The sequence below is a fragment of the Manis pentadactyla genome, chromosome 7 (assembly GCF_030020395.1).
Source record: "Manis pentadactyla isolate mManPen7 chromosome 7, mManPen7.hap1, whole genome shotgun sequence".
NCBI classification, from domain to species: Eukaryota; Metazoa; Chordata; class Mammalia; order Pholidota; family Manidae; genus Manis; species Manis pentadactyla.
Genome location: NC_080025.1, coordinates 103,462,768 through 103,488,143, shown reverse-complemented (window position 1 = coordinate 103,488,143; position 25,376 = coordinate 103,462,768). Strand labels below are relative to the sequence as shown.

The window sequence follows — 25,376 nt, the reverse complement described above, 5'->3', positions numbered from 1 at the left end:
GTCCCTTGATACAGATTTGGTCTTCCCTGGGATTCTGTTTACCAGACCAGGGTCAGCTTTCTATGTTTCCTCTTCTACCATTACACCTTGTTGTTAAGTTCCTACTGAATTGAGCTAACTCTGCAAATCTGATTAAATCTCAAATCAGGGTTTTGGAAATGACAAACAACATACTCCTTGCCTGTGGGCTGACATGTAATTCATGGCTTTGCTTTGGTGGCCGTAAGTCAGGAGACTCTCCTTAAGTCTGCCTTTGATGACAGGAAGCAGAGATGCATGTGGGGGTGACTGTGGAGAAGGGCCGGGAAAGAAGTCACTGGCTTGTGCGACTCATAGGCAGGGGTGAGACACAGCCAAGAGTAAAAGGGAACCCTCACTACTGACAGATGAGGCTTAGGAGAAGAGGGAGGAAGTGTAACACCCATCCTGGCCTTCTGAAGAATAGAGCCATGCATGAACGAAGACTGACTCACGGCGCGGGAAGGCAACTGCCTCTCCGGTTCTCTCCCATTTACCATTGTCTCCAAAACAAAGTCTCAGTTTTGTGCAGCTACGTCTTGAACACCTCTCACATACTTCTAGGCGAAATCAGGCCTCAGATGCAGAGCCCTTCCAGGCAGCAGTGTTGAGTTGGAATACAACAGCATGACTTTATGTGAATTTGTTTTTGTGTTAATTTCTATTTATTGAAAAGTGGTTTTCATTTACAATGGTGATGCTTAAAATTTTCTTTAAAATTAATCTATTAGTGTTCAAATAGTCAATCCAAAGCAAAAATTTAAGCAAATAAAGTATAGGTGGGACTGACTGATAGCCAAAAAAAGGAAAGTGGCTACATTGCCCGAATGACTGACGTTTGGGAATCAAGGTCCTAAAGGAAGAAGATACAGAGAGAGTACTGTGAGAGCCCAGAGTTCTGCATTTAGAAATTATCCTGTCTCCAGTTTCCTTCATTCCTTACATTCATTACAATAGTATTTTTCAAAGAAATCTTTCTTTTCTGTGGTTTTACTGATTTGAGAAATTGGAAATTGAAGATTTAAGGAGAGAATGTTAATTTAAAATAGTTTGACCTTAAAGAACAATGCCAGAAACTTAAAAAGGTATTATTAGTCACTCCTTTAAATTTTTTTTTATTAAGGTTATCATGGATATACAATCTTATGAAGGTTTCACATGAGCAACATTGTGGTTACAACATTCACCATATTATTGAGTCCCCCCGCACACCTCATTGCAGTCACTGTCCATCAGGGTACTAAAATGCTATAGAGTCATTACTTGTCTTCTCCGTATTGTACTGCCTTCCCTGTGCCTCCCCCCCACTACATTATGTGTGCTAATTGTAATGGCCCTTAATCCCCTTCTCCCTCCCTCCCTAGCCCCTTCCCTTTGGTAACCACTAGTCCCTTCTTGGAGTCTGTGAGTCTGCTGATGTTTTGTTCCTTCAGTTTTGCTTTGTTGTTATACTCCACAAATGAGTAAATTATTTGATACTTGTCTTTCTCCGCTTGGCTTATTTCACTGAGCATAATACCTGCTAGCTCCATCCATGTTGATGCAAATGGTAGGATCTGTTTTCTTATGGCTGAGTAATATCCCATTGTGCACATGTACCACATCTTCTTTATCCGTTCATCTACTGATGGACACTTAGGGTACTTCCATTTCTTGGCTATTGTAAATAGTGCTGCAATAAACATAGGGGTGCATATGTCTTTCTGAAGGATCTTGTTTTCTTTGGGTAAATTCCTAGGAGTGGAATTACTGGGTCAAATGGCATTTCTATATTTAGTTTTTTGAGGAACATCTGTATTGCTTTCCACAATGGTAGAACCAGTTTACATTCCCACCAACAGTGTAGGAGGTTCCCCTTTCTCTCCATCCTCACCAGCATTTGTTGTTCTTTATCTTTTGGATGTTGGCCATCCTAACTGGTGTGAGGTGGTTTCTCATTGTGGTTTAATTTGCATTTCCCTGATAATTAGTGATGTGGAGCATCTTTTCATGTGCCTGTTGGCCATCTGAATTTCTTCTTTGGAGAAGTGCCTGTTCATATCCTCCGCCCATTTTTTAATTGGGTTATTTGCTTTTTGGGTGTTGAGGGGGTGAGTTCTTTATATATTTTGGATGTTAACCCCTTATTGGATATGTTGTTTATGAATATATTCTTCCATACTGTAGGATGCCTTTTCGTCCTGCTGATGCTGTCCATTGTTGTACAGTAGCTTTTTCATTTGATGTAAGTACTATTTGTTCATTTTTGCTTTTGTTTCCCTTGCCCAAGGTGATGTGTTCAGGAAAAAGTTACTCATGTTTATATTCTAGAAATTTTTGGCTATGCTTTTCTTCTTAGAATTTTATGGTTTCATGACTTACATTCAGGTCTTTGATCCATTTTGAGTTGAGTTTACTTTTGTGTATGCAGTTAGGCAGTAACTCAGTTTCATTCTCTTACATGTAGCTGTCCAGCTTTGCCAACAACAGTTGTTGAAGAGGCTGTCATTTCCCTGTTGTATATCCATGGCTCCTTTATCATGTATTAATTGGCCATAGTATGTGTGGGTTCATATCTGGGCTCTTTATTCCATTCCATTGATCAATGGGTCTGTTCTTGTGCCAGTACCAAATTGTTGTGATTATTGTGGCTTTGTAGTAGAGCTTGAAGTTGGGAAGCATAGTCACCCCAGCTTTATTCTTCCTTCTCAGGATTGATTTGGCTATTCAAGGTCTTTGTGGTTCCATATGAATTTTGGAACTATTTGTTCTAGTTCTTTGAAGAATGCTGTGGTATTTTGATAGAGATAGCCACTCATTTAAATTTAATACTATAAACTGGTACCCCTGAAGGGAACAAATTTTCTAAAGCTGTAGATCCTCAAGTGGGTCCCAGACTCGACCATAATAGAAAAGGCTGAATTAGCATCTATACTGGATAAGCATTCGTTTAGTGGGACAGTAAAGGAATTTTCATCCCTTTACATTCTTTTTGGTAAGGATATTGTGTCCTTCTGCTGCTTACAATGTTGAATTGTAGTGTCTCTTGCTCAATCATTCAGGTTATAAAAGGGAAGTTATTATGTGGGGTCCTGCTGAGAATCTGTAAGGCTTGTAATGTTTAGCAACTTGATAGGTAAAAGAAGAAAAACAAGAGTGTGTCAAAGACCAGGAGATCTATGTGACTTGGTGGAAAAAAAATTGAGAACCACTGGACTTAAATGTGGACAGATATGAGCTTAAGAAACATACATTAATTGGCACTGACAGGTTTAGAGGTCTGTGAATTTCTTTTTGAGTTCAAAAAAAATTTTTTTAAACTGTCTCTTTGGAATGTGTGGGTTTTCCTATCTGGAGGAAGGATGAAGTGACTGGTTCAAGACCTTTCCATTTCCAAGGTAATGCTCTATGTTATATACCCAAGAATGACTGGGAACGTGGCTGAAGGAGCTCATGCTATAAGAAAGCAAATCAGGGCAACTTGGGGGTAGGTCAGATAAACCACATAGAATAGCTGGGGCCCCTGTCCTTACCCAGACAGGAAGTCCAGCATGTCCAGGAGGTTTTCAAGGACCCCCAAGGAGATGGCATCTCCCAATCGTCCACCACTTGGAAGTCCGTGCCACCTTACCCCGTGCCCTCCCACTGTCCTGCTTCACTCCACATGCCTATCGCCTCTCTTCTCTCCCCAAGGTGCTCTGATAGAGCAGATTTTCTGTTGAAGGTGCAAGGAGAGCTGAAGTCTGGTTGCAGGCAGCACGCCCCAGGATGGGCAGTAATGATGGAGCTGTCACTGTTCGCAGGTTCCTGGGCTCTGGCTGCTGCCAGGAGGCTTCCTGCTTGTGTCTCTCTCCTCAACCATTTTGTACTCAGACCTTCTTTCCCACCAGTCCCCACGGTTCCTCTGCTCCCACTTCTGGGCCCTTTCCTCTCTCAGGGATATGTGGAAGCCTCCAATCCCAGTTAGCCTTTCTATGGAAAATAATACACCTTTCCATCTCTAATCCAGTCTAGGACTGAGGCCACAGTTTTGTTTCTTTAAAGATAATCAAGTTTCACTAAACAGTAGGGTTACCTCACTTTTGTCACCTACCCTAGCAACGTAACCCACAGCAGAAGCAACTAGGTTCTGTTTTCTTCTTTAATATATCTCAGATCAATGTCTTAAGCATGGCTCCTTCCTGCCCTAAGCAGAGAAATTCTAGGACCAAAGGGAGGTGGAGGGAGTCTTTCCGTGGCTTGTTTGTTGGTGATTTCATTTGTCTCTTCAGGGGCTACACCGAGAGGCAGGGGCCCTGGGACCAGATTCTTCTTCTGCTGGGAAGGCACACGCAGCCAAAGATGAATTTGCGGAAGGCAGCCGCTTGCTCCTCTAACCATGGACAAGCAGGGCAGCGGTGAGATGGAAGTGACCCCATCAGAGCCTCACTCCCACATTCAGCTCTTGAAAACCAGCCGGGAACTTCTGGTCACTCACATACACAACACTCAGTGTCTGCTGGACAACCTGCTGGAGAACGACTACTTCTCCGCCGAGGATGCCGAGATCGTGTGTGCCTGCCCCACGCAGCCCGACAAGGTGCCGTGACAGGGCCTGGAGCCGGCAGGAAGCCCGCCTGTAGCCAGAAGGGGCTTCTCCCAGTCAGCCTGAGGGAGGAGCTTTGGGAGCTCAAGGCTCTGGGCAGAATTTCCCACTGGGGTTCTTTAAGAACATAAACACTTGAGTTATATGCTTACTGCACAAATTACGCATTTTACTTCTGTGTAAACACAGAGCAAACTCCCCTTACATCAGCTCTCCTTCTATGTGTATTGGTTCCCAACCAACTTGTTTTTCAATGTACTTTAAGGTAGTAGGCAGGAAAAAGTGAGCAAGCATTAAAAAAAAGAAAAAGAAAATGAGCATAAAACACCAGCAGTGATGTTCATTCAGTGTCTTTAAACTCTGGAGAGCTGCTTGCTGCTGGCGAAGACTCAGACTGGCCCTTGCCTCTGGTGTGAGAATGTGTCTCAAGCAGGGTCCATAATAAAGAATTTTCCACACCTCCCTGTGAGAAATCTTAGCAGCCTTAGTTTCATTTTAGTTTTGTGTCATCTTCTGAAAAATAGAATTGGTGAGACCAAAAAACCCCTTCTTGGTTAGAGGGGTGACAGAACTTGTTTGTAACATGATCCTTCTGGGCTCAAAAGAGAGCAGGTTTTCTGGGGGAGTGTAGTAGCAGATTTCTGTGATTTTTATTTCCTGCATTTTTAATAACGCACAAAACCATTTTTAAGGTATAACTTAAGGGGGTGTCTGTTACCCCTTGCCATGTGGCCCAGTGCCCACCCCATTATCGTATGGGGTCATGTTGTCCTGTCTACACTCATTCCTGGATGGCAGTGGCTCTGGGTTAAGAGGGAAAAGGAGACACAGAGAATCCCAGGGGTGGTGGGCACTGCTCTGTTTATGAGTTTGACTTTCTCATTGCGAGGCTCATGGAAGCCGCCTGGTTTCTCAGAGCTGTGTGGTTTTTATTTCTTGCTGAGGCAGTCACTTCACAGGTTCCAGGCCCTCAGTGTTAGCATCTCACACTGGCTGGGTGGACGGTCACGCTTGAGGCTGCAGAACGAGCTTGTGGACCTCTCTGATGGGGGGACAGCCCTAGTGCCAGCTCATACCCTCGTGCTTATGCTGCCTCTAGGTCCGCAAAATTCTGGACCTGGTACAGAGCAAGGGTGAGGAAGTGTCCGAGTTCTTCCTCTACGTGCTCCAGCAACTTGCAGATGCCTACGTGGACCTCAGGCCTTGGCTGTCAGAGATCGGCTTTTCCCCTTCTCAGCTCATTCAGAGCAAAGCTGTTGTCAACACTGACCCAGGTATGAGTCAGCTCCCGGGGGGCAGTGCAGACACCGAACAAGCAAGGCCTTGCAGTTTGGAAAAGTGGGCCTCAGAGTGTGGGCTGCCATTGGCCAGCCCTGCCTTCCACCTGGGGCAGCGGACCCAGGTGCCCCATTCCCTTTTAGAAAAGGAGGGCTGATCCCTGTCACCCAAGTGCAGCCCAGGGGACTAAGCTGAACTGGCCATATGTAGCTGGTCTTCCACAGAGGGGCCCGTGGAAGGGTGGGAATGTCTACTGTTCTGACCTCATTTCCTGTTTTGACATGTATAGACATTTGAATGGCTACATAAATTCAAGTTGCCTTTTTTTCCTTTTTAAAGTCTTTCCAAATTTGATTCTAGGCAGTTTTCTGTCATCCCTGGATGCCAGTCCTTATTTGCAAAAAGCACCATGGTACCCATTAGTTAACTGCCAAGTAGAAGGTGTTTGTTTAATGATGTGCCCACTGGGTGGCACTGGATGCCAGGGGAGCAGACCCAGATATGGTTCCCACGCTCAGGGAGCTCAGAGACTAATGCAGGAGGCCAGCAGGAAATCATCACACAAGTGTATAATCGCAAGCGGTGATGGGACAACAGCAGTTGAGCGTGCCGTGCGAGCCATGTAATTGGGGCAGCGATCTGGCCTGGGGACCAGCCAGTCTTCCTTCCACGCTCGTGCTGTTCACTTTGAGACAGTTGTTGGTAGTACCAGCACCAAGGTCCCAAACTCTAATTTTTAAATAATCCACTTTGACCTTGAGAACAGAAACAAAGGACAATGTCCTGAATAGGGAGGTGTGTGTTTAGGGGAAACCAGGCCACCCAGCAGGGTCAGGGCCAAGTTCTTGTTTCTACGGCTCCAGTGGACACCTGCCGGCCACTGCTGGCTTTTTAGTCTTACTGTTTCTTCCCGCTGTACTTTGATTCCTTTCCCAGGAAACAAGGAAAATAGCCCTGTGACGAATAGTTCTTTCAAAAGATTTCTCCATCGCTTCCTTTAGCCAGCTACTTTGGTAGCTTTTATAGTATAACTCATTTTACAGGAAGCCAGATATGAAAGAGTACATATTGTATGATTCCATCTATATGAAACATCCAGAAAATAATTTGGAGAGACAGAAAGCAGTTTGGCCAGTTGCTGGGGCCAGGAGTTGACTGCACATGGGCTTCTGATTGAGATGTTCTAGAACTGGATTGTAGGGGTGTTTGTGTAACTCTGTAAATTTAATAAAAATCACTGACTAGTATAAAATACTTACTGTAAAATGGGTGAATTTTATGGTATATAAATTATGCCTTAATAAGACTGTAAAAAATATCCATTTTAAAAATTCTACACAGACAATTAAGTTGGCCAAAGTTGATGGGAAAGGGTTATAGATAAATCTGGAAATGTGCACGTGTGTCTAATTTTTGTTCATTGAATTATAATTAAAACCCAAAAACCTCTTTTAAAGGAATTTATAGAACACTCTTGGTCTGGGGAAGGACCACCTCCCTTTTGGTGTAAGCTCACCTCGTAGCTCAGGGTTGCTGAGAGCATGGTGCTCATGGAAGCACATTAACCATCTGCTCCCCTGTGGGCAGCCTGGGGCTCAGCTGGGGGGCCAGGGCTGGCGTGCCTGCGTGGTTTGAGAAGGCTGGTTTTCATGGCAGTTCACTCAGTCGTGGCGCCCCGGAGGAGGCACAGCTCCTCTCTAATGCAGATTAATGTCCGACGTTGTCTCTGTTCACCAAGTCTTATCATTCAGTTTTGTGAGACTTCCCGTTGTTTCAAGAGCAGTGCAATAAGAGAAGGAAAGTTTAGGGCAATTTCTCCCTCAGCAGTACAAGATTCAGGGAGACTGGCTCGTGTTATTTGAACAGGACCTAGGGGCTGGGGTGGGGCAGCAGGGTGATCTGGCCTGGCCCTTACATTGAGAGGGCTTCAGATTATAGCTGGCGTTCGATGATAACTTGTACAGAGGCATAAGGGAGTCTGCCTCGGACACCGGTCCCAGTTGAAGTCTGTGCCCTCTGGCCAGCTAAATCTGAAGTCAGGCAGGGTGTGGGGGCCTGAGGACCCTCAGATTTTGGAGCACTGGCTCTTTGAGGGTCTTGAGGACCTGCATTTGAGGGGTCACTGCACTTGGCCTCAGGGTCCAGTTGGGGTTCATTTGTCCATGGGGTGCTTCTCCTGAGACCTCCCTGCGGGGTGCTGGTTCTGCCTGCCTCTCATTCTCTACCTCCACCTGTCCCCTGGACCTAACCTCCTGGGACTCCTGTGCCCACTCTCACTGTCCCTCCAGTGAGCAGGTACATCCAGAAGCTGCGACACCAGCTGGGCCTCGATTCCATGTTCGTCCTGTGCTACTCACAGAAGGAGCAGCTGCTGCTGGAGGAGGCGTACACGGACACCATCATGGAGCTGGTCGGCTTCGGCAACGAGAGCCTGGGCAGGCTGGGCAGCCTGGCCTGCCTCCTGGACCACTCCACGGGCGTCCTGAACGAGCAGGCTGAGACCGTGTTCGTGTGCGGGGACGCGGGTGTGGGCAAATCCATGCTGCTGCAGCGGCTGCAGAGCCTCTGGGCCGCGGGCCAGCTGGACGCGGGAATCAAGTTCTTCTTCCACTTCCGCTGCCGCATGTTCAGCTGCTTCAAGGACAGCGACGTCCTGTGCCTGCAGGACCTGCTCTTCAAGCATTACTGCTACCCAGAGCAGGACCCTGAGGAGGTGTTCGCCTTCCTGCTGCGCTTCCCCCACACAGCCCTCTTCACCTTCGACGGCCTGGACGAGCTGCATTCAGACTTCGACCTGAGCAGTGCGCCCGACACCTGCTCCCCCTGGGAGCCTGCCCACCCCCTGGTCCTGTTGGCCAACTTGCTCAGTGGAAAGCTGCTCCAGGGCACCAGCAAGCTGCTCACGGCCCGCACGGGCACTGAAGTCCCACGCCAGCTCCTCCGGAAGAAGGTGCTGCTGCGGGGCTTCTCCCCCAGCCACCTGCAGGCCTACACCAGGAGGATGTTCCCTGACCGGGCTGTTCAGGACCGCCTGCTCAACCAGCTGGAAGCCAACCCCAACCTCTGTAGCCTGTGTGCCGTGCCCCTCTTCTGCTGGATCATCTTCCGGTGCTTCCAGCACTTCCACAGAGCCTTCGAGGGCTCCCTGCAGCTGCCCAACTACACAGTGACCCTGACTGACATCTTTCTGCTAGTCACCGAGGTCCACCTGAACAGGGTGCAGCCCACTAGCCTGGTGCAGCGGAACACACGGAGCCAGACAGAGACCTTCCTCGCGGGCCTGGGCACCCTGCACTCGCTGGGGCAGGTGGCCCACGGGGGCATGGAGAAGAACCTCTTTGTCTTCCACCAGGAGGAGATGCAGGCCTCCAAGGTGCGGGAAGGGGACCTGCAGCTGGGCTTCCTTCGGGCTGTGCCGGAGCTGGGCCTCGGAGGGGAGCAGCAGTCCTATGAGTTTTTGCACATCACTCTCCAGTCCTTCTTAACTGCCTTCTTCCTTGTGGTGGATGCCAAGGTGGGCACTCGGGAGCTGCTCAGGTTCTTCCAGGAGTGGGCACCTGATGGGGTGGGGGCAGCAGAGTCCTGTTACCCCCCCTTCCTCCCTGCCCAGTGTCTCGGGGGTAGGGGCCTAGCGGGGGAAGACCCCTTCAAGAACAAGGATCACTTTCATTTCACCAACCTCTTCCTATGCGGGTTGCTGTCTAAAGCCAAACAGAAACTCCTGGGGCACCTGGTGCCCACCACGGCCCTGAGGAGAAAGCGGAAGGCCCTGTGGGCACATCTGTTTGCCAGCCTGCGGTCCTACCTGAAGAACCTGCCTCGAGTTCATTCTGGCGGCTTTCACCAGGTGCAGGCCATGCCCACCTTCATCTGGATGCTGCGTTGCATCTATGAGACACAGAGCGAGAAGGTGGGGCAGCTGGCCGCCAGGGGCATCTGCGCTGACTACCTCAAGCTGACCTACTGCAATGCCTGCTCGGCCGACTGCAGCGCCCTCTCCTTCGTCCTGCACCACTTCCGCAAGCAGCTCGCCCTCGACCTGGACAACAACAATCTCAACGACTATGGCGTGCGGGAACTGCAGCCCTGCTTCAGCCGCCTCACTGTCATCAGGTGAGGCTGCCAGGCACGGGAGCCGCAAGGGGCCGGGTGGGCCAGGCCTGGGGGGTACCAGGACTAGCAGTGGGCGGGGACCTCCTGGACCCTAGGACTCATGTCCACTGGTCTTGGAACCTCTGGACCTATTCCATCTCAGGCGGCAGAGGGCAAGGATCACGGCTTCCAAGCCCAGGGACCAGCTGGGTGTTGTTGGACACGTTGCTTAATGTCACTGAGCCTCAGTACTCTCATCTGGAAAAAGGAGATGCTCGTATCCCAGTGATTACAGTAATAGCAACCAGCATTTGTTGAGAATAGGTGAAGTCTACTGCAAATGTTACCCTGACTTAATCCTCTTAACTGGTAGGTACAGTTATTATTTCCTGTAAGTACTGTAAGGTAGGTTCTGTCATTTCCAGTTTGGCAAAGAAAGTGGAGGCACAGAGAAGTTACTAAGTTGCTCAAGGTCACACAGTGGGGTCACGGTGGAGCCAGAATCATAATCTGCCTTTTGAGGTGAGGCTCAGAGACGGCCCGTGAAACGTTTACTGCACATGGAAGCCATTATGGTTGCAGAAAGGGCAGACTCTGTGCTGATGGGCACTAGGTGCTTCCCATGATCCAAGCCACCAGGCCTGAGCTGCCAGGGATCTCAGTAAAGAATGCTGACTCTTGGTTTGTTTCCCATTTGATGGTTTAGAGGAAAGAGCGGCTGCTTGCTTCTGTTAGCATTTCCTGTAAATGCTTGTAAATCTCTGAGGGTTGCAGTTCTGTTACTTGGCTCATGAATTTCTGAAGAGCAGAGGAGATTTGGAACTGACCCCAGGTACTTGTTACACCAGTGCCAGAGTGTATATTGTGCGGGAGCGGTGGGAGGTAGGGTGCCCGCGGCTACCAGAAGGCCAGGAACCCGCTCTCTGCACTCTCAGCCAGTGAGCCTCCGTCCGTGGCCGTATGTGGACCCATATTCAGTGCCTCCCTGCGCTCATTTCAGAAGGTGGAGTGTGCCAGTGTGGGGCCCTGCCCTGGGCAGCTGTCCCCAAGTGAATTTTTCCTCCATATCAGTAAAAGAGAGAGTAGGGGAAATGGGCAACCCCAGGGAAGCATTTTGAGTCTCTGAGGCCAGCACCTAGGATTAATTTTGGCTAAGGGAAAACTCAAAATATCAGTGGCTTAGATAAATGACAAGCTTGTTTGTCTCTTATGCAGAAGCCTAGGGGAGGGTGTTCAGAGCTGCTACGGAGCCTGTGGGACCCCCAGGAGTCCAGGCTCCTGTCTGCCTTCCCACCCTACTGTCCTCTCTACCTGACTTCTAAGAACTCTTAGCCTGACATGGCTGCTCAAGCTCCAGCCAACATTCACTCAGTATTCTAGCCCCCAGGAAAAAGGAAGGGCAAAGAAGGACGCATCCCTTTTTGAAGAGTTCTCAGCTATTGCTAATGAGAGTTCTGCTTAGATGTCACAGGACTGAACTTAGTCACATGTGCCTACTTAAAAGATGGGGGGTTCTGTTCTGTTTCCAGGAAAGCATAGCTCCTGGGAGTGACTAGTAGTGTCTGGCACCGTGGGATGGCCATGCAGTGTGTGCACACCCTGTGCCCTAGCACCTAGTGGGTACCATGGGGTGTGGGGTCTAGAGTGTCTCACCTGATCATTTTGTTGTGGTCTAAAAATCAAGCTTTTACCTGTTCAGCCTTTTACTTATTACAGAGGTCAAATTGGGGGCCCAATTTGGCCCATGGCTTGTGTTATAAAGTTTTATTGCAACACGGACATACCTGTTTATTTAGATATTGGCTGCTTCACCCTACAGAATTGAGTAGTTGCAATAGAGACCATATGGCCCACAGCGCCTAAAATACTGGCTGTCTGGCCCTTTACAGGACAGGTTTACTGAGGCCTGGCCCATCACCTCCCCCAACCCCGGAGCCTCAGCTCCCCCCCTCACTCCCATCTGTCCCTGAGCCATCGCTGTCCTTCAGCCTCACCTAAGTGACAGGGTGGAGGATTGAGAAGATCTGGGTAGTTTGTTATAGAGATCACTTTGTTAGTAACAATTATTCTACATTTTAGCCACATCAAAGTATCCTGCTCGTGTAGGGATTTCACAGAGCGATTGCTTTGTGCCACAGGCCCTTGTCCAGAGGCATTCATCATCTCAAGGCTGTCTTTTCCTGCCCCTGCCCTGAGCCAGGCCCACTGAGGCAGCGTTTGCATTAAAGAGGAGTTGGTCAGTGCACTTGCCGGCCTCTTCTGGTCAGGACACTGGTGTTTCTGTCGCCACTGGCACTTCCCTGCAGGACCATATGCCGCAGGTACTGTCTGCTGCGACTGACCTTTCCAAGTGGCTAGTTAGGTTTAGCCCATGTGTTTCCAGATGGGGAGGCTGTTGGCATGGTGGGTGGGACAGTTCTTGAGGGGACTGTCCAGTGTTTTGCAGGACATCTACTGTCTGTGGCCCCACTTGCTAGATGGTAGAACATTCCCTCTCTCAGCCTTGTCACCACTGACAGCAGCTGTACACATTTCCACATCCCGCAGACCCCTGGGCAGTAAGAACCACACAGAAGGTCTGGCCACACGTGGGCCACTCAGAAATGCAGGGTATCAGAGATGGCTGTCCTAGGGGTCCTTCATGTGTCCCTTGTAGCTCTGGTGTTGAATCAGGGTGTGCCATAGCCTCACTGATGGGGTGGTTCCGGGCAGGCCTGCTGGCCCACGGTGTCCAGGCTCGGTAGGGTCTGTCTGTCCATCTGACTGCTGCGACGGTTCTCTCAGGGGATGTGTATAGCTGGGGAGACTCTAGGACCGACAGTCTCTGGATGCTGCAGATGGGGTGCTCCTTCCTGCTCTTTTGTTGCAGGCTCAGCGTGAACCAGATCACTGACAGTGGGGTGAAGGTTCTGTATGAAGAGCTGACCAAATACAAAATCCTGACATTTCTAGGGTATGTATTTCTAAGCACCGAGCCAGCTATACAGTAATAATACAGCAGGAGTTGCCATTCATGTGGGTCACTGGCAGGGAGATGGAGGGCCGGGGGCCGCTGGAAGAGCGCTGGACAGGCTCCCGGGAGTCCTGGATTTGCTCTTGGCTCGGCAGCTCACTCCCGGGCAAGATGGGAAGTGTCACTGAGCCCAGGCTGCTCCCTTGTGTAACCGGGATCCTCTTTGAGGCCAGTGATTGTACAAGTGGTGACTGGGAGATACAATGAGAGAATCTGCAGGGACGTTTGTTAAATGTTAGGTACTGTTTCTGTGTTAGACTTCATGGCTATAGGCCCTTGATTCTTCATCCAGCACCCTTGGGGCAAGACATGAATCAGAATTCAGGGTGTGCTGCCTGGTAGTGACATGACACGCTAAGTAACAGTGGGTCTCGGGCCATCCCCCATTTCCAAATACCTTAATATTCCTGCAGCAAAATGTATGAACATTCATACCAGTTGGGATAAAGAACCACGAATAGCGCCACATCAGTTGCCAAAATAATTACAAAAAGCGGGGTTTTCAGAGCCTTTGGTGTTTGGAGATTGAGGTAAGGGATTGTGGCCGAGGTCAGCCAGCCCCACAGCCCCCACTGAGGTGGTGCGGGGGCGCCACTCGGCCAACTCCTCTGGGCCTGTGCCCTCAGCTGCGGAGTGAGGCCACGGAAGCACATGAGTGCAGGCCGCCTTTCTGCTCAGGAGTGCTGGGTGGCTGTGGAACCTTCCTGGAAACCTGCCCAGCTAGCACTTTCTTCTCTCTGCCTTGTTGATTTGCTATCAAGGGTAAAATGGCTAAAAGTAGACACTGAGGTGGTTGCAATTCTCAGAAACTTTCCCCCTAAAGACGCTGCCTGTAATCTTAATCTGAAAATACCCGTCACCTGACCTTGTGGGGCGCTTGCTTTGGGGGCTTGGAACGGGCTCATCACCCTCATGTCAGCCCTTGGAAGGAGCTGCAACTCTTACACCTGTGTTACTGATGGAGCAGCCGAGACGCAGAGAGGTCAGTCATTTGTCCCAGGTTACAAGGCTGGGGAAGGTGGTGTCACCCAGCCTGCCAGATCCCAGAGCCCCAAACTGCTTTCCATGCGTCCAGCCTAGCCTTCTGAAATCAGCACATACTCACTCAGAAAATGGGGTGGGGGTCTGTAAGACACCGTCAGGAGTTATAAAGTCTCATGGCTGTGCTTTCTCTCGTAGCTTATACAACAACCAGATCACCGATGTTGGAGCCAGGTACATCGCCAGGATCCTGGACGAGTGCACAGGCCTCACACACCTTAAGTGAGCAGGGTGGGCTCGGTTCTTCGGGAGCTTCTCCTGGTCACCCTTCATTATTCAAACAGAGATTACATGTTACATAAAGGGCTCCTACCCTAAAGCCTTCTTGCTTGCCCCAGGGCCATACTGGTCATCCCTGTGGAGAGGTGAGCTGGCCACCTGGGGAATTACGGCCTGTGGGGGAGGCTTGGAGTTTGGAAGGGCCATCTACTGGTGCGGGGAGAAGTGTGGCATTTTGCTTTCATTAACTACTGACAGGAAGACAGGCCACAGTGTCAGCCTTTCTGGAGGTCTTTTGTCCCCCGAGGAAGTTCCTCATTGTCTTCATTCATTCAGGCTTCTATAACAAAATGCCATCAACTGAGTGGCTTATAAGCCCTGGAAGTTTCCTTTTCAGTTGTGGAGGCTGGGGAGTCCAATGGCAGATAGGTGTCTGGTGAGAGCCTGCTTCCTTGACCCTTCCTGCCGTACCTGTGCCCTGTGGAAGAGGGGACAAGGGAGTGCTCTGCGGCCTCTTTATGTCACTAACCCCACTCACGAGGGCTCTGCCCCCATGACCTAGTCACCTCCCAAAGGATTGCCGCCTAATACCATCACCTTAGGAGGTAGGATTTCAGGGAGGCACAAACATTCAGACCACAGCACCAACCTAGTTGCACACAAGAGCTTGGTCACTGGCCCTGTCACAGAAATGCCCCGCTGAGCGTGACAAAGCGCCAGCCTTGGAGGAGCCCCTGGTGCTGCCCTGGCACACACACACCTCGGACGTTTGCACCTGCGGCAGGTCTCCCTGGTCTGCAGGTAGAGATGAGTAACTCTCTGGAGGCCATTGAAAGAGCCCCTGGGGAAGCTCAGTTCCTACATTTCTGCAGAGACTATGACCATCTCCTGGAGAGGAATCTCGACTGGTGCTCAGGCTTCAGGTCCTTCCCTGAAGGGAAGGTCGGGGCACGGCTGCTGTGGTCCCACGAGCAACCACACCCCCCAAGAGGGCCAGAGGGGCTCTGTGACGCTGGAGTCCCCTCACAGCTGGAGGCTGACGTGTGCACACTTCTCTCTGCAGACTGGGAGAAAACAAAATAACGAGCGAAGGAGGAAAGTGCCTCGCCCTGGCTGTGAAGAACAGCAAATCAATCTTTGAAGTTGGGTAAGTAGAGGCGAATGCACGCATGTGTGATACAACCTGTTGTGTGGACACGAGTGCCTGGTGGCCTTTCAGTACATAGATATCCCAAAAGGATCACTGGGGCAGGCCCCGAGGAGCTTCCATCTCTGACGCCCTCGTGGGCCCCCCTGGCTTCTGCACGTGAAATGAGGTGGCAAGTGCCACGACCGACTACAGCTTCAATTACATGGGACTTAATGTAATTGATGCAAAAATAGTGTTATTACTGCTGGCAAGTTGAGGGAGCTATTCCAGCCCATGTGGTGAGTTTCCCCAGGTACATGCTCTTCATTTTAAGGATATGATATATTCTCTGGAGGATTTTTTTATTCAGTTTTTTTATTACGGTTAAATATAAATAACATAAAAGTTGCCATCTTAACCAATTTTAAATGTACAGTTCAGTGGCATTAAGTACATTCGTATAGTTGTGCAGCCATCCCCACCATCTGTCTTCAGAACTTTCTTCATTTTGCAAAACTGAAACTCTGTGCCCATTAGCAAGCACTCCCCACCCCCTCAGCAACCACCCTCCCACTCCATGCGTCTGACCGCTGTAGGCGCCTCACATACGTGGCATCATGTAGTATTTGTCCTTTTGTAGCTGGCTTATTTCACTTAGCATGCACTTAGGAACAAATAATAGGACACGAATGATTGGTTAAGATGGCCACTTTTATGTCCTTGAAGTTCATCCATGATGTAGCATGTGCCAGAATTTCCTTGCTTTTTAAAGCTGAGTAATAGTCCATTGTATCCGCCACGTTTTGCTTATCCATACATCTGTTGATGGACACTTGGGCTATGTCCACCTTTTAGCTATTATAGTGCTGCATTAACATGGGTGTACAAATCTCTCTTCAATGATTTTATTTCAATTCTTTTGGCCATATATGCAGAAGTGGAATTGCTGGACCAGGTGGTAATGCTTGAGTTTTCTGAGGAACTGCCGTACTGTTTTCCATTGTGATCACACCATTTGCATTCCCACCAGCAATGCACAAAGGTTCCGAATTCTCCACATCCTCACCTATACTTGTTATTTCCTGTTTTTTGCATAGTAACTGTCCTAATGCCTATGAGTGTATCTTTTGTGGTTTTGATTCTGGGGCTTTTTATATTGTTGAGATTTTTAATCTGTCAAGGAAACATATAATTTTATTTGTAAACTATGGGAAGTTTAAAAAACATAATAATTATGTTCCTAGAAATACTCACTGTCAACATTTGGGGTCAGAGCTGTGCACTTTCTTGCTCTCACATGTGTATGCTCTATTATACATTAGTACTTATTTTGTGCCACTATCCTTTTTCTTAACCTCATGTCATGAATAGTTTAACACTTTATTAAGAATTTGATACCAATCACTTGTATAATACATGCACTTTTTATACAAAACACTGGAAGCTCTCATTCTGGGGCTTTAGCAGGCCGCACCGGGAAGGACACAGGTGGGCCACTGGCGTGGTGGGAGTGTGCTGCCGAGGCAGCTCCGGCTCATTGTGAGTGAGCCATGCGACTTGCTTTAAAGTGAACAGTGCCCTTCAGCCTATACAGAAGAGCAGACACTCAGTATAGGCCAGGCCCTGTTCTAAGTGCTTTGCATATACTGACCAACCTAATCCTAACAACAGCCCTGCCAGGGAGTGCTCTTACTATACCTATTCTGCAGATTGTGGAGACTAAGACCTGAGAGTCCGGGGTTTGCCCAAGCGTGCACAGGCCAGGGGGTGGCGGAGCCAGGATGTGAGTCTGGCTCTGGAGCCCCACGTCTTACCATACACACTGGACCCCCCTTTAGCCATATCCTCTCAAGGTGTGTGATCTGGAGAGAGCAGAGCTTCATCATTGCACTTACCTGCCTAAACCACAACAACCCATCCCATGTGGTTTGGTAGCGTCCTCTTAAAAGCAACACTGCTGCTAAGGTTTCTAAAGGTGCTTCCCAGGCAGCTGGCTATGTCTGCCTGACAGTCTGTACTTGTCGGGGGCATATGTCTGGGTGTCATGAGCTTAGGCTCTTTGACAGCTATCCAAAAGCTTAGAGGAGGCACTTGGTATCTAATTGTGCAATTAACTGATCAACTTATGCTGACAAGGCTCCTGCTTTTTACCCCTACATTGTCCTTTGAATTTGGACTCCAGAGCAGCTCACTAAGGAGCTGGTGTAGAAATTTGTCTCTAGGCCAGAGCTCCGAGGACAAAGCAAAAACATCTGCCTGTTGAGCCTACAGTCAGGCCATGGCCACCAGCAAAAAATAAGGGGTGAGTGGGAATTAATGCTCACTGTCTTGCCTTTGTCCTTAGGATGTGGGGCAACAGAATTGGTGATGAAGGAGCAAAGGCATTTGCAGAGGCTCTGAGGAACCATCCCAGCCTGACCAACCTGAGGTAAGCGAGGCGCAGAGACCTGCTGTCTCCAGGGCCACCCGGTCTCTCTGCACCTCTTGGTGTGCCAGGAGTGGACTGAGGGGAAGAGGGTGGTCAGCGCCCCTAACGGGGCAGGGATTTGTGTGTGTGATTTTTCTATCTTAAATGTAAGTGGCATACAATAAAGTACATCACTCTTAAGTGCTCAGCTCAGTGACCCGACACGCATACACCAGCATAACCACCACCCAGCTCAAGACGCAGGACACTGCCAGCCCCTGAGCAGGGGGTGGGGAGTTGTTAAGTCCAGATAAACCCCAAAGGGATGCTGCCCTTCCTCTCTCTCGGGATGGTGTTGAGACAGGGACCCTTCATCTCTGTGAACAGACATGCTCCTCCCGGCCCCCTTTAGGCCTTGAGACTCTCCCTTTTATTTGTATCCTTCCTGCTACTGACAAAGGATCCAAGATGCTAGGGGCCATAGAGGTCCTCTTTATGAGAAGAGGGAGGTTTCAGCAGGACTCATTGGCAGGCAGCTCGAACATGTCAGCCCTCTGAAGCACAGCTCACCAGGCCTCCTGAGCGCCCAGGCTGCGCTAGGACCTGGTCTTTCTGATGTTTGGTTTCCTGTCTGGCCTCTCCTTGAGCAGTGTTGGGCCTGTCCTCCTGCTCTGATCAGTAGGTCCTGGAGCAACAAAGTCTGAGCGGCTGCTGGCCAGGCCAGGCACTTCCGGCTTCCTGCCTCGTCGGCCAGGCAGGGGATGCCTCCAGGTGGAGTCTTCCCTGCTGGTGCGGTTGCTGAAGCCAAAGCCAGACGGGGCTGTGTCTAATGATCCACCCAAATGTTTTTCCTTCCTAGTCTCGCATTCAACGGCATTTCTACAGAAGGAGGAAGGAGTCTTGCACAGGCTCTGCAGCAGAACACGTCTCTCAGAATATTCTGGTAAGAACCAGCCATTTTGAAAGGTTGGGTCTCAGGGATTATTCCAGAGACTGTACACAGCCTGGAATCTGTGAAGAGTGGCCTTTCCTTAAAGTAGGTTGATAATTTAATTTCCTCCTAGAGAAGAAAACAGCTGTTTGTGGAAGCACAGACTAGAGCAGAGGGGGATATGGGTCGCAGGAGTAGGGGTTCAAGGCCTTAGACTTCTTTGCCAACCAAGGCCTCAGGAAAACCGGAAGACTGGCCAGCCTGAGTGTCAGGGATGTCCTCAGAACACCCTCAGATATGCCAACAGAGTCCAACTTTCATATGCTTGGCTCAAAATTTTCTCTTCCTCTTCCTACGTTGCCCTTCTCCCCAGGCAGCCAGCCACACAGGGCCTGGCTGCGTGCCCCCTGCTCCATCATGGGAAGCCCACAGCCCTCGCTCCCTCCACACTCCAGGGGCTCTCATCAACTGTATGCTGCCTTCTGACAGGGCTCTTTGGTGTGTGTTCCTTTTCCTATGTGTCATTTATTCCATTTTACTCATTTGTATTTTATTTACTCACCTGGATCATAAACTCCATATGGGTGAGGAAATCAGAGTACAGGTCTGTCTAAACTCTACCATCTCAGTGCTCCTAGATATCAGCAAATTAGTTAGTGAGAATAATGAACATGTCATGCAAGTTCTGATACTAGACCTGTTTGCCAGTGTATGATTTTTAATCCTTTTTCCCCTCAAAAAACCTTTAAAACAATTTTGAAAATCTATGTTTGAAACAATGTAAAATGCTGAAGTCTGAAAAGGAAGAAGTTCAAGTATTTCCTCATGTCTCCCCTTCTCTTCTAGGCTTACCAAAAATGAACTTGATGATGAAGTGGCAGAGAGCTTGGCAGAGATGTTGAAAGTCAACCAGACACTGAAACATTTATGGTAACTCAGAAGCGCTGTTTCTTATCCCTGTGAGGTTGGGTAGGTCATGGTACCATCTTAGCAGCTACTTAACTTTATAGCCACCTAGCAGGAATTTCAGACTGCTATTTTTTGAAAATAATTTTTTGAGATAAAATACACAAACTATAAAATTCACCCTTTTGTAGTATATACAGTTCAGTGGTTTTTAGTATAGCATTTTTTAGTATTTCTGTGCAATCACCATCTAATTCTAGAATAGTTTTACCCACCCACCTCCCCCACCCCAAAACACCCTGTACACACTGAGCTCACCATCCTCCTCCCCAGACCCTGGAGAACACAAAACTATTCTGTGGATTTGCCTATTCTGGGCATTCCAGAGAAACAGAGTCAGACAATACATGACCTTTTGTCTCTGTGGTCTTTCAGAAGCCTAAGTTTTAAAGGTTCATCTACATATGGCATGTTATCAATACCTCATTGCTTTGTATGGCTGACATTCATTACAGAAATATTTTACGTTTTACTCTTTCATCAGTTGGTGGCGATTTGGGTCATGTCTCCTGCTGCTGTGAACATGTGTGTATGTGCACACGTTTTCCTTTCTCCTGGGTGTCTATTAGTGGAACTGTTGGGTCATGTGGTCACTCTGTTCAACTTTTTGAGGAACTGTCAGTTTCTCAAAGTGGCTGTGTGGCTCTATATTCCCCCCAGTCGTAATGCATGAAGGTTCCCATTTCTCCACATCCTCACCAACACTTGTTATTGTCTGTCTTTTCATGTGCCTGTTGGCCACTTGGGTACTGTCTCCATGTCCTTTGCACATTTTTAATTCAGGTTGTCTCTATTGCTGAGTTAAGAGTTCTTTATATTGTGAGTACTAGACATCTACTAGATATACAGTTTTTTTTTTTTCAACCATTTACTCATTTATTCCATAAATACTTACGGAGCAAACATCTCTCAAGTGTTGTATTAATTGCAGGGCACACAGAAAACCCAATATGCTCAAATTCCAATAGAGATGACAGATTATATAAACAGATAAAAAAAACAAAGGAATAGGTGCTGAAAGGGAGGTCTGTCATAGGTGGGATAGAAGGGCAGTCCTGTGATGGGAAGGGTCACCACTGGAGGCCTAGAACACTGAGGTCTCCATTTCCCCCCTAGAGTATAAGCTGTCACATAAGGATCTTAGATACCACAACAAGTGTGAGCCAAACAACCTGTGTCGTGTTCTTGTGAAATAGTACGTCATCCTTAAATCTGCAATGTCAGGTAGACCTCATATACTCTGCATCAATCAATTAAAAACAAAAACAACTAGAAAACTATTACAATACTTCAATTAATGAATCATTTCAAAATAAAAATGAATAAATTCAAACTTTGAAAATAAAAAGTGAACAAAATTTTCATAAATTATTCAAAGAATGTTAGTGCATCACAAAGCTCAGCAATCATGTCCCTGCAAGATGCAAAGGTATTGGGCAAAGACTCTCACTTTAGGTAGGGAGGTTAAGGAGGCAAATGTAAGGCAGAAATATCAGTGCCGTGAAGTTTGCTTTTCTCATTTGGACCCACTTGCCTCCATTTGCTGGCATCTGCACAACCTGGAAAGTCTACTGCTGGCTTGACTGATGGTAATTTAGTTTGAGTAGGTTTCAGTATGTCACCTCATCAGATTTTGGCTTCCTATGTTTATGGCTCTTTGATTAAGTAATTAGCTGATTAGTTGTTTGTTACCCCATCTCCTTTCAAAAATATATTTTTTTTCTTTTGAGAGGGCATCTCTCATATTTATTGATCAAATGGTTGTTAACAACAATAAAATTCTGTATAGGGGACTCAATGCTCAATGCACAATGCTTAATCCATCCCAAGCCTAATTCTCGTCAGTCTCCAATCTTAAGCATAACGAACAAGTTCTTACATAGTGAGTAAGTTCTTACATGGTGAACAGTACAAGGGCAGTCATCACAGAAACTTTCGGTTTTGATCACGCATTATGAACTATAAACAATCAGGTCAAATATGAATATTTGTTTGATTTTTATACTTGATTTATATGTGAATCCCACATTTTCCCATTATTATTATTATTATTTTTTTAAATAAAATGCTGAAGTGGTAGGTAGATGCAAGATAAAGGTAGAAAACATAGTTTAGTGTTGTAAGAGAGCAAATGTAGATGATCAGGTGTGTGCCTGTAGACTAAGTGTTAATCCAAGCTAGACAAGGGCAATAAAACATCCACGGATGCAGAAGATTTCTCTCAAAACGGGGGGTGAGGTTCTAAGCCTCACCTCTGTTGATCCCCAATTTCTCACCTGATGGCCCCCCTGCAACTGTGCCTGTCTTAGGTTGTTCCTCCCTTGAGGAATCTTACCCGTCTCTGGCTAACCAGTCATCTTCCGGGGCCATACAGGGAGATGTAAAGTTGGTAAGTGAGAGAGAAGCCTTATTGTTTGAAAAGGTTAGCTTTTTACTTCTTTGCAGATTTATGCCCTGTGGCTTTTATGCCCAGTATTTGTCTTGAGGTATCTTTACCACTTGGAAGAATTATGATACTCGGTAAATTCGATATGAGGCACGAATTCTATTTAAGGGTTGTAATTAGGAAGGAAGAAGAAAAGCTATAGGAGTAGCAGATGGAAGAAAACATGGGAAGATTGATTATTTCTTTGACATATCTTCTTGTAGAGTAACTTCAGCATGTATAGGTTTTAAACTACTAATTAAATTGCGTACACACATTAACATAATAGGAATACAGTTACATAACCAAAGCAGACCTATAATTACCAGCCATCTCCAGTGAAACCAAGAAAACCAGTTAGGCACCTTAGGCATTTGTGAAAACTTATCTATGATATGGTGGATATTGTCCAACTGAACTTGAACAGTCTGAGAGAAATCAGACAAATTAAAACAACCCATTCTTGGGGACTGTTCACATCCCATATGTTCTTTTAACAGTAGATAGTCTGTAGTCGTAAGATTTTGAAGTGCTACAACTTGCACTTCTACTAATTCTTGGTTGAGTTCCAACAGTATAGATCCAGTCAAATTTGTTGTTTTACTGTATGCACAGGCCAGCTTAGATATCTCCTTCTTCATTCCCATGGCAAGTCCAGGAACCGGTGGGATGAATGCAGCTACAACTGCAGCATCGCCTGGATCTTTGTTGAGGTTTTTTGATGATCATCTTCTGGTATGACTCTTCCAGAGAGTGCTGATGTTGGAAGTTCTTCTTCATATCGTATCTTAGTTCATTTTCTGGGTAGCCCAATTAGGCTTTGATCCTCTGTATAAACACAAACAGACCCTTTGCCTACACTTTGATATGCCCTTTATACCATTGTGTAGAACTCATTGCAGGTCACCACACAGGAACTGCTTTTTTTTTTTTTTTTTTTTAAGAGAAACGAATATTATCAGAAAAATGTACCTCCATAGCTGATCATCTGACACCCTTTAAGTGATCAAAATTAAGGATATTTAAAGCATGCATTAATTGTTGATTTACAGTTAGTTTTATCCTATCAGGGAGTAAACCCCCTTTTCTTTCTTTCTTTTTTTTTTGTTATCATTAGTCTACACTTACATGAAGAATATTTTGTTTACTAGGCTCTCCCCTATACCAGGTCCCCCCTATAAACCCCTTTACAGTCACTGTCCATCAGCATAGCAAAATGTTGTAGAATCACTACTCGTCTTCTCTGTGTTGTACAGCCCTCCCCTTTCTCCCACCCCCCCATGCATGCTAATCTTAATACCCCCTTCTTCTTACCCCCCCTTATCCCTCCCTACCCACTCATCCTCCCCAGTCCCTTTCCCTTTGGTACCTGTTAGTTCATTCTTGAGTTCTGTGATTCCGCTGCTGTTTTGTTCCTTCAGTTTTTCCTTTGTTCTTTTACTCCACAGATGAGTGAAATCATTTGGTATTTCTCTTTCTCTGCTTGGCTTATTTCACTGAGCATAATACCCTCCAGCTCCATCCATGTTGCTGCAAATGATAGGATTTGCCCTCTTCTTATGGCTGAGTAGTATTCCATTGTATATATGTACCACATCTTCTTTATCCATTCATCTACTGATGGACATTTAGGTTGCTTCCAATTCTTGGCTATTGGAAATAGTGCTGCGATAAACATAGGGGTGCATCTGTCTTTCTCAAACTTGATTGCTGCATTCTTAGGGTAAATTCCTAGGAGTGGAATTCCTGGGTAAAATGGTAAGTCTGTTTTGAGCATTTTGATGTACCTCCATACTGCTTTCCACAATGGTTGAACTAATTTACATTCCCACCAGCAGTGTAGGAGGGTTCCCCTTTGTCCACAGCCTCGCCAACATTTGTTGTTGTTTGTCTTTTGGATGGTAGCCATCCTTACTGGTGTGAGGTGATATCTCATTGTGGTTTTAATTTGCATTTCTCTGATAATTAGCCATGTGGAGCATCTTTTCATGTGTCTGTTGGCCATCTGTATTTCTTTTTTGGAGAACTGTCTGTTCAGTTCCTCTGCCCATTTTTTAATTGGGTTATTTGTTTTTTGTTTGTTGAGGCGTGTGAGCTCTTTATATATTCTGGATGTCAAGCCTTTATCGGATGTGTCATTTACAAATATATTCTCCCATACTGTAGGGTTCCTTTTTGTTCTATTGATGGTGTCTTTTGCTGTACAGAAGCTTTTCAGCTTAATATAGTCCCACTTGTTCATTTTTGCTGTTGTTTTCCTTGCCCGGGGAGATATATTCAAGAAGAGGTCACTCATGTTTATGTCTAAGAAGTTTTTGCCTATGTTTTTTTCCAAGAGTTTAATGGTTTCATGACTTACATTCAGGTCTTTGACCCATTTTGAATTTACTTTTGTATATGGAGTTAGACAATGGTCCAGTTTCATTCTCCTACATGTGGCTGTCCAGTTTTGCCAGCACCATCTGTTGAAGACACTGTCATTTTGCCATTGTATGTCCATGGCTCCTTTATCAAATATTAATTGACCATATATGTTTGGGTTAATGTCTGGATTCTCTAGTCTGTTCCACTGGTCTGTGGCTCTGTTCTTGTGCCAGTACCAAATTGTCTTGATTACTATGGCTTTATAGTAGAGCTTGAAGTTGGGGAGTGAGATTCCCCCTACTTTATTCTTCTTTCTCAGGATTGCTTTGGCTATTCGGGGTCTTTGGTGTTTCCATATGAATTTTTGAATTATTTATTCCAGTTCATTGAAGAATGTTGCTGGTAATTTGATAGGGATTGCATCAAATCTGTATATTGCTTTGGGCAGGATGGCCATTTTGACTATAATAATTCTTTCCAGCCAAGAGCAGGGGATGAGTTTCCATTTGTTAGTGTCCTTTTTAATTTCTCTTAAGAGTGTCTTGTAGTTTTCAAGGTATAGGTCTTTCTCTTCCTTGGTTAGGTTTATTCCTAGGTATTTTATTCTTTTTGATGCAATTGTGAATGGAATTGTTTTCCTGATTTCTCTTTCTATTGGTTCATTGTTAGTGTATAGGAAAGCCACAGATTTCTGTGTGTTAATTTTGTATCCTGCAACTTTGCTGTATTCTGATATCAGTTCCAGTAGTTTTGGGGTGGAGTCTTTAGGGTTTTTTTTATGTATAGTATCATGTCATCTGCAAATAGTGACAGTTTAACTTCTTCTTTACCAATCTGGATTCCTTGTATTTCTTTGTTTTGTCTGATTGCCGTGGCTAGGACCTCCAGTACTATGTTAAATAGCAGTGGGGAGAGTGGGCATCCCTGTC

General features: G+C 46.8%; 1 protein-coding gene across 1 annotated transcript in view; it reads left to right on the top strand.

Annotated features, from left to right (window-relative positions):
* Positions 1 to 25,376, top strand: part of NOD1 (nucleotide binding oligomerization domain containing 1) — a 57,316-nt gene that overhangs the window by 18,064 nt on the left and 13,876 nt on the right. Inside the window, exons 2-10 of the mRNA XM_057504628.1 lie at positions 4,269 to 4,576; positions 5,682 to 5,856; positions 8,149 to 9,973; positions 12,822 to 12,905; positions 14,145 to 14,228; positions 15,289 to 15,372; positions 17,699 to 17,782; positions 18,621 to 18,704; positions 19,539 to 19,622. Coding sequence (XP_057360611.1) covers positions 4,376 to 4,576; positions 5,682 to 5,856; positions 8,149 to 9,973; positions 12,822 to 12,905; positions 14,145 to 14,228; positions 15,289 to 15,372; positions 17,699 to 17,782; positions 18,621 to 18,704; positions 19,539 to 19,622 — 2,705 coding nt within the window. The 5' untranslated portion in view covers positions 4,269 to 4,375. The remainder of the gene's footprint in view (positions 1 to 4,268; positions 4,577 to 5,681; positions 5,857 to 8,148; positions 9,974 to 12,821; positions 12,906 to 14,144; positions 14,229 to 15,288; positions 15,373 to 17,698; positions 17,783 to 18,620; positions 18,705 to 19,538; positions 19,623 to 25,376) is intronic.